This window comes from Apodemus sylvaticus, chromosome 7 (assembly GCF_947179515.1).
Source record: "Apodemus sylvaticus chromosome 7, mApoSyl1.1, whole genome shotgun sequence".
Lineage (NCBI taxonomy): Eukaryota > Metazoa > Chordata > Mammalia > Rodentia > Muridae > Apodemus > Apodemus sylvaticus.
Window position 1 is genome coordinate 305,621 of NC_067478.1, and position 9,791 is coordinate 315,411.

The window sequence follows — 9,791 nt, forward strand, 5'->3', positions numbered from 1 at the left end:
CAGGACCCTCTGATGCTCTTCATGCATTCTACCTCATGCTCCTGCCAGCAGTCAAAGTGGACAGTGTTCTCATTTGGCAGATTGAACCCAAGATTCAAAGAGGTATAGAAAGGAGCTGGGCTTTGCACTCATGTGACCATGTTTGGCCAATGCATACATAAACCAAAAGTATCAAGAAGTGAAGGGAATTCTACAGCCATGTTACACTGAAAATATCCAGTGGGTTTTTTGTATGATTTCATTATTTGTTCATTTTTCTTGAGATAAATGTTACTATGTAGTCCTGGCTATCCTGGAACTCACTATGTAGACCAGGCTGTCCTGCATCTCACAAAAATCCTCATGCCTCTGCCTCTTTAATGCTAAGATTAAAAGCATGTAACACCAAACATACCAGAAAAAGAAGGGGAAGCAGCCTATATCATGCTCTCTCATGCAGATATCCTTGAGAAAAAAGCATTCCTTGAGGTTTGGTGGGGAAAGGATTTGGGAGCAGAAGAGAGGTATGGGGAGCAGTTAGAGTACAAATAGAAATAATTTAGATATAGAACCCTAAAGCGAGGCGATGCCTCTCTAGGTCCTCATTCATCAGCTAGATGATTTTGAGGAACAGGATATGAGTTCTGCTTTAGACCTTTCCATTTGCAATCTTTACAAGGGGAGGCTCCTCACTGACCACAAGACCTCTATGACTAGCCCTACATTTACACACCCACACACATCAATTGCTCCATGAGTCCTAGGAACAGCTCATTGTCACACACAGTCGAACTCAACTCCATCCAACACCTTCGTACACAGTCCTTATAAGGCAGAGTTACCTCTGAGAAGATTGGAACTTTACTGGAACTAAAGCAGAGAGGACAGACAAAACAACTTTAGTGAACTTGGACCCCAGGAATTGGCCACTGGTGAGCTCTGTGGTGCTTCATAGGCAGCCAACCATAAAAAAGAAGAACTTTACACCATTCTTGTCATTCTGAAAGACTATAAAACCAGTGTCCAATCTCCATCATCACACAGGAAGCCAAGAACTTCCTACTAGGTTGGGACCTTGAACCTTGAATTCAAAAAGATCCTCAAAGACCCAGAAAGAAAGTCTGTGTGGACAAAGTACTCTGCAAACACAGTAAGTGATGTTTGTAATTTCTATGCTGTCAGTTACTGTGAAAGGCAATCTTAAGTCATGAGAGCAGTTCAGGGATCCTCAATATTGGACAATGCATTGATAAGCAGACAGAAGTTTTGTAGCCCATTGTTGCATCTGTAAAGCAGTTAATACTTGGGAAGTGCTGATGATGCTGGACACATTATTAAGGCTGGATGGTCAGGAATAAAACTTTTTCTAGACAGTAATATTGAGGAATTTGTTGTTGATGATTAATTAAGAGAATAAACCAATATGAAGAGACAAGAAATACCTTCATGGAAAGTTATTTTTAAAGTTATCCTTGTGAAACTTCCACAAAGGACAACAAAATACAGCATATAAAGAAATGGTAGCAAAAGAATATATGTTAGTAAGAAAAATCATTGCAAATGCAAGAGTGACAAAATTCTGGAGCAATTTCTTAAGATTACAACTAAAATTACAAAAATGGGATTAATGTCTTAGAGGAGGAGGAAATTAACCATCAAGAAGCAGCAGATAGATGGAATTTTGGGATGCAATTGTTGTATTCTATCACTATGTATGTTGGTTTTATGCTGAAAAGAGATGTGTAGGACTGACACTAACAATGCCTATTTTGCCTTTCATTCCATGAGTTGGAGAGAGAAGGGACAACCATAGATTTTCAAACTATTGTTTCAAACTGTTGTTTGCCTCTGCATAACAAACAGCAAGAAGCTCTAGGATTCTGTAGGAAATATGTATCAATGGCCTTACATTGAGATGAAAGAGAGATAGGTCTGGGTTATTCAATCAAAAAGGCCTGGGTAGAGAATTTCTATAAGGTGCACAAAACTGGCCTCTCCCTAAAATGGAGAAACATGGTTGGTAATGGTTGTTGATTTCTATGGTAGACAGTTGCAAATTGTCCACATGTTGTGCAGAGAGGGAACGAGAGGCACACAACTGACTCTTAGGAGACAACAAGTGTCTGGCTTCACCTTGGGCCTGGGTACTTCTTATCACCTCTTCCCAGACACTTCACAAATGAACAGGCTTCAGGACACTAGTAGAGTCCAGATTCTAGGGATCTACATGAGCACTGTGCAAGGGACCTGGGGCAGACTTCTATTCAAGAAACTATTCACAGGCCTGGGAAGGTCAATAACAAAAAGGATCTTTGGTTTCTCCTCCAACCACAGTCCAGGTCATGTCTCCTTAGCAGCAGTGTGCCCTGGAACTGCTACAACCTGACAATTTAGGGAGAACAGATAGAGCTGGGGTCTCTCAGTAAGCAGGTGACTGTTAATCATAGCACCTGACAGTGCTGAATTCAACCTGTCTTCACCTGGGTTACAGTGCCCCAGGGACTGGGCTCTTGAAGACCACCTTGTCCCACATGACATTGCTCCTCAACTTCTGCTGACTCTGTCCTAGAGCTGTCAGCCTATCTAGAAGTCCTGATTGCCAAGCTGAATGTCTGCCCTCTTCAGCACTATCATGAGTAGCAGGAAGCAGAAATCCCTGCCTCGATCATTCCTGACTGCCAGCCAAGTTTCCCTAGTGAGAGCTGACAGGGAAGACATGGAGGAGTGACCACAGGGACAGACCCTATAGGAAATGAAGGGACCCCTCTTGACACTTCAGCAGAATAGTTCCCCCTTTTTGCCATTTGCCTTACTGTTCAAAGACTACTGCTCCAGAACAGACTTTGTAATTAGGAAACATTTACTAAAGACCCCAGAAGGGAAAATAGTAAAAGCCCAGGGTGATCACAGGATTGCTAGAGCAGATGCAGCATAATTAACTGATATGTATTAGGGTCAAATACTAAAACTCTGGTCAATAACAGCATACTGAAAATTTTACTTTATGTTACTTATTTTTTAGGTTTTATTTCACATCTTCCACTTCTGCATATTTAAGGGATACAGGGGACTTTTCAGTGCGTAATGGTAGTCAGAGTAATGGGAAGTCAACCCTGGATACCTCAAAAATCTACCTTAGCTGTTTTAAAATATTTGAATATGTCTTATCAATAATAGTCACTTTGCTGTACTATAGTGCATGAGAAGAGCTGTGTTGTCCAGTTTCAGCCCTGTCCTGTTTACTGTTCTCTCTCCTTCCAAACTCCTTCCTCCCTTCTTCCAGACTCTCCTCAGACTCTGTAACCACTACTTGACTTTCTAATTCTGTGAGACAAGCTTTCTAGAGATTTCAAAGCATGATTTACATGGAAGAACTGTCTTTGACAATCAAGAAAAATCACTTTCTATGTTACCTATGAAGAAGCCCAGTAAGGAGAGAAGGGATACTGACATTGCAGTCAGAACATCTGCTAATGGCAGGCGTTAGAACAGGACCACTGCATGATAGCCAGGTCCCTGATATTCACTGTCTGGGGATAAAAGGATACTTTTCACATTGCTTCATAGCATCTTTGCAAGGTAATCATTCATTAATCTCCCCTGTTCTAGATGAGGAACTTAGACCCAAAGAAATAGATTCATCTGAGGTCACATAGCTATATTTCCCCTTTTGAGGGATTCTTCAAATAGCTAACTGGAGAGAATTCATGTAAAGTGTACATGATGTGGAAGAAATCCTACAGTGGAAAGCTATCTATTGGTCCTTTGTTTATTTCAAAGCAATTCTGATTTAATTTAATACTAATACTAATAAACAATAACTCAGAGCCCATTTCAGCAGAGTCTCCATTTCTATCTAGATCCTTTGTGCTGTCACCTGTTGGATACAGGCAGCTCTTACTCCCTAAGCCAGTTTTTCCATTTCTGTCTCCAGGTCATGCCCTCCTCCCTGCTGTCTCATGGTGCTCACTAGGGCTGTTTAGTTAACTGTAAATCTGCCTATACCATATAAAGGCCTTGTGACAAGGATCAGCCTAAACCAAACAACCAACCTGGTACCTTGTGTCTCAACTTACAGTGAAAGTTGTCCTACTAAGAATTTGCTGTATCAGCTGTGCTGATCTTGGAATACCATGATTTTTGCATTAACTAAGATGATTGTTTCAATACACCTGAAAATACAATCTTGTAGACTCTTGAATAACAGAAAACATAACAACTTTGCATAGCTGTGAACTTTTTGTTTTCATCCATGACTGCCCTCCTCCCCAGAGCTTTCATGGAGACAACCGTGGCACGGCCAGTGCTGTGCTTAGAGGCAGGAGAGTACAATCATTTCAGAGCTGGAATTTAACATCACACTCATAGATTTCTACTTCAGCTCTCATTCTGTGTCTTGTGCTACATTTTGGTAACCCAAGCAATCTGTAGCTCTGTGTCATTGTTTCTAAGGTCTTGCACACAATGCAGTATCCTGTGGAAATTTGTACCTGTTTCATCACTTCTAAAAGGGAACAATTTGCTCACTTAATAAATGTTGAGCATTAAGACCAAAATCAGCTATTTGTGGTTGATATGAAATCTTTAGTTAGAATAGTGAGATAAAATCTTCATATGTGTTTGGTCCAATGAGCTCCTTACACAGTCACTCTTAAAATAATTGAATGAATTACAAACACACACACACACACACACACACACACACACTTGTTTGTTCTGTGGCCCTTTTAGTCTACAAGGTCCATGTGAGTAGAAAATTCACTGGCTCCTTACCCTTCATTTCATTCCTAGGATTTGGTAATCACTAAGTATCAATGAGCAGTTTATTAAGGAAATATAACCATTGTCTTGTCTTTATTGCCCAGGACTCAGTGTCTTTAACAGAAAAATAAATTCAGAAGCTATTGTTCCTGATCAATTCCTCACCAAAGGATGGAGATTTCAGATATCACAGAAACCTACCTCACAACCACAGACTATGACTATGGGGACTACACTCCATGCCAAAAGACTGCTGTAAGAGCCTTTGGGGCTGGACTCCTGCCTCCCTTGTACTCTCTCGTGTTCATCACTGGAGTGGTAGGCAATATCCTGGTGATTCTGGTGCTCATGCAGCATAAGAGGCTTCAAAGCATGACCAGCATCTACCTGTTCAACCTGGCTGTCTCTGATCTGGTCTTCCTTTTCACTTTACCTTTCTGGATTGACTACAAGTTGAAAGACAACTGGGTTTTTGGTGATGCCATGTGCAAGCTTCTCTCTGGGTTTTATTACATAGGCTTATACAGTGAGATCTTCTTTATCATCCTGCTGACAATTGACAGGTACCTGGCCATTGTCCATGCAGTATTTGCCCTGAGGGCCAGAACTGTCACTTTTGGCATCATCACCAGTATTATCACCTGGGTCCTAGCCATCTTAGCTTCTATTCCTGCCTTATACTTTTTCAAGGTCCAGAGGGAGTTCACTCACCATACCTGTAGCCCTCACTACCCCTACGAGAGCCTGAAACAGTGGAAGAGGTTTCAGGCTCTAAAGCTAAACCTCCTTGGACTAATTTTGCCTCTGTTAGTCATGATAATCTGCTATGCGGGGATCATCAGAATTCTGCTCAGACGACCCAATGAGAAGAAGGCCAAAGCTGTGCGTCTGATATTTGCTGTTACACTTCTATTCTTCCTCCTCTGGACCCCCTACAATCTGACAGTATTTGTTTCTGCTTTCCAAGATGCTCTATTCACCAATCAGTGTGAGCAGAGCAAGCAGCTTGACCTGGCCATGCAGGTGACTGAGGTGATTGCCTACACCCACTGTTGTGTCAACCCAATCATTTATGTCTTTGTGGGTGAACGGTTCTGGAAATATCTTCGACAGCTGTTTCAAAGGCATGTGTCGATACCACTGGCAAAATGGCTGCCCTTCCTCTCTGTGGACCAACTAGAAAGAACCAGCTCCATATCTCCATCCACAGGAGAACACGAGCTCTCTGCTGGCTTCTGATTCAGACCCTATGTGTCAACAAAGGTCTAGAAGATACTGAGGTGATAGTATATAGCTCTCCAAGACAGATACTGACAGTTCTTACAGTGAGGATTCCCAATCTTGTATGGTCAAAGGGAACTTGGAGGTAGCTTAGGTATAAGCTAATGGTTAATTGTTTCCTTGAACATCTCTCTGTTAGAAAGGAGATGAATAAACAAAGTGGGGCATTCTAGAAACTGGAATAATGGTGGCAATAAGCGGCGTGGGCCCTACATGAGATAAGATTTGTAGTTATTAATTTAAAAACAAAGCCACTACTTTTACTGAACTCAACTCCTAATGATGTGATATTCTGAGAAAATGTTAAAGCATTGTAATAGAGAAGAATTTTGCATACTTGCATCTTGACATAAAATATAAGATGTTATGTCAAAATAATTAAAACTGCAACAAACTAAAGTTTTTCTATTCATTTATTTTAAATAATTTGTAAAGATACAAATAAATCACAGAATAAATGCAGTAGCATTGATGTGAAAATACTGATCACAAGGAAATAACTATTAAAATATAAAAGTTCTTTTGGATGCTAAAAGTGGTGAATAAACATTTCATTTTACTAATGAAAAGTCACAGTACAGGTTCAGAAATGTCAAAAACAGTCACTGACTTGTAGTTTGATACAAATGTAAATTTGTGTAATATTTCTGAAAAGGAATTTGGAAAGTTCAATACTCAAAAGCTAAGTAGTCAATTTTAGAGTGATGTTAACAAATGCTATTGAAATGTCATATAGTTTAATAATTTCAGAAATAGTAAATGTCAGTCAATATGGTATACCTTAAAGAAAATTTTGATTGGGGAATATGTTCATAATATTATTAGATTAAAATGGAAAATAAAAATCTGGCAAAATGGCTCACTGGAAAAGGCACTTACTACCAAGATAACAACCTGAGTTCAATTTTAGGAGCCTACATGATGAAAAGGAGAAAACTGACTCTAACAAATAGTCCTCTGATCTCAATATGTGCACACATATGGAGACATACACACAAATAAATTAATGCAAAAAATATAGGATTCTTTTGGCCCATATTTTATATATGACAAGAACAAACTAAAGGAATGTATCAATCCATTTTCCTCTGCTATAATAAAATCTCCAAAGCCAATACTTTATAAAAATAAAGGTTTGTTTAGCTTGAAGCTTTGGAGACTCAGCAAAACAGTCTGTTCAGCTCCCATAAGAGCTCCATCGGTCTAGACTTCATGATCTGAGCATAAGCAAGAAGGCAAAAATCACATGGAGTAGCAGGAATCTGAAGAACTAAAGGGGCCTGTCTCTTGTGGGGATCACCACAGGTCCTCTGAGAATGTCTTAGTTCCTTTAAAGAATAATATCCCTAATAATATAATCACCTCAAACTTGGCTCAGTGATGTTAAAAGTGTCATCACCCATACACTGAGAATCAAGCCATCTACATGAGTCCTTGGAAACAACCCCAAACCATATCAAAGTGAAGACTCCCAGTAGTTACAGGCATGGCAGTGTTTATTAGGCCAATGAGTCCCAAGAATTACAAGTGAATGCCACCACACCTAGATGTTTTTAAGAGGGCTGGTGAAAATCAAATTCAGGTCCTTGTGCTTTCAAAGCAAGTACTTCACCAGCTGAACGACATCCCCATGTCTTTAAATATTTGTTTAAAGAGTTGTTAAACAAACAACAAAAACATGGTTCATAAATGGAAAAAGGAACCTTAATAAAAAGATTTTTTTCAACATTTACAACTTTTCCATTTCAAAGATACCATTAAGAAAATTAGAAGACAAGGAATAAAATGAAAGAAAATACTTAAAAAATATAGTCTGATATAAGACATATTCAGCATTTATAAAGAGCTCATACAGCTCAGTAGTAAGAAAACAAACAGCCTAACCACAAAAGTACAAAGAGACCCACATATTTCACTGCAGAAAGTAGATAAATGACTGAAGAAATATTAAAATGTATTTTGTATTTCTTATTAGAGAAATAAAGTCACAAAAACCACAGTCACATTGCTTTTTATACTCAGCGGAATTACTATGAGACATACATCATACATAAATAAATGTGAACAAGGGTATGGAGATAAAAACCTCAAATGCTGTTGGTAGTGTTGTAAAATGAGGCAACAACTTTAGGAAGCAATTTATTTTCCTGAAGATGTTAAAAATTAACTTAACAATTCCACTTCTCAAGAATATCCAAGAGAATAAAAAGCATGCCCCTCCCCCACAAAATTTGCCTGTGATCACTGTCATAAATCAAAAATTAGCTATTTATATCTCTATTTAGACATATCTATCAACTGGTAAATAGAAAAAAATGTGTATCTGCTAAGTGGAGTTGTTCTTCAACATTATTTTTATGTGTGAGTATTTGCCTTCATATATATGTGTGTGTGTGTGTGTGTGTGTACACAACAGGTGTGCCTGGTGCCCATAGAGGCCAAAAATGATATCAGATTGACAGGAACCAGAGTTATAGACTGTTGGGCTAGCGTGTAGGTGCTGGAAACCAAACCCAAGTCTTACGCAAGAGTGGCAAGTATCCTATGGAGGCAGCAAAATAAGCTAGTATGGTAGCAAGCACCATAATCGAGGCACTAGGGAGACAGAGGCAGGTGGCCACTTCGAGGCCAGCCTGGTCTACAAAGTGAATTCCAGGATAGCCAAGGCTGTTACACAAAAACTCTGTATCAAAACAAACATAGAAAAAGACAGCAAAATACTAGCATCTTTTATGGTAAGAGAGCCTCAGAACCATCATGCTATGTGAAAGGATTCAGCCTCAAGAAACCACCTCTTACATGATTTCATTCATGTGCAAAGTCCAGAAGGCAAATATAGAAACAGAATGTAGATCCGCTTGAAATATCCTGGGCTGGAAACAGACTAACTGTGAGGAGTGTGCATGAACTTGGTAGAGGGATAGGAAAAAGAAACTTGGGATGATCCTATCAAGTAATATTAAAACACTACCTTTTTTTTTTCTCCAGGCATGGTAGATATTTTATTTCTTTAGTTTTGTCTTGTTTTGTTTGGAGCTTTTATTTTAGTACATCTTGTTTTATCCTCGCTGGTTAATTAATAGAAAGATAGCTTTGTAAAGAAAAAAAAGAGAGAATCCTTTTAACATCTCAACATTCTACCGTGCTACTTCATTGCCTTTAATATAAATAATTCTCCTACCAATGGTTCCAGATATGTAGGCAATGTACCAGGAGAATATTCTAAAAGGAAATAGCTATTTATAATTTTCATTGTTCTAATATTAAATACTGAAATTGAGGATGAATAAATAAATAAAGATAAGGAAGTAACACTGAGTGCCTGTGTGCCTGGCTCTACAAATTGCTCCATATAGTTTTGCAGTCTTCTGGCATCCAACCCGGTTCTTTTTTTTTTTTTTTTTTTTTTTTTTTTTTTTTTTTTTTTTAGTGAATATATTCTTTACTTACATTTCAAATACTATACCCTTTCCTGGTCACCCCCTCCCAGAACACCCAAAATCCATCCTCACTCTCCCTGCCTCCAAGAAGATGCCCCTCCACCCAGCCCACTCCCACCTACCTCCCCTGGATTTCCCCATGCTGGGGCATCTATCCAGCCTTCATAAGACCAAGGACCTCTCCTCCCACCAATGCTGGACAAGGTATTACTCCACCACAATCGTGGCTGGAACCATGTGTACCCATTGGTTGATGGCTTAGTCCCTGGGAGCCCAAGGGGGGAGGGGCATCTGGTTGACCAACAACTTCGTTCTTCCCATGAGGCTGCA

At 39.4% G+C, this 9,791-nt stretch overlaps 1 protein-coding gene across 1 annotated transcript; it reads left to right on the top strand.

Annotated features, from left to right (window-relative positions):
• The first annotated feature begins 699 nt into the window (after nucleotides 1-699).
• Nucleotides 700-9,399, top strand: LOC127688329 (C-C chemokine receptor type 1). Its single transcript, XM_052186853.1, has 2 exons — nucleotides 700-1,129; nucleotides 4,845-9,399. The coding sequence occupies exon 2, from the start codon at nucleotides 4,912-4,914 to the stop codon at nucleotides 5,977-5,979; it is 1,068 nt and encodes a 355-aa protein (XP_052042813.1). The 5' UTR covers nucleotides 700-1,129; nucleotides 4,845-4,911; the 3' UTR covers nucleotides 5,980-9,399.
• Nucleotides 9,400-9,791: the final 392 nt, after the last annotated feature.

What these genes read in the sequence shown, in the direction of transcription:
- LOC127688329 (XM_052186853.1), top strand. Translation starts at nt 4,912, where the DNA reads ATGGAGATTTCAGATATCACAGAAACCTACCTCACAACCACAGACTAT.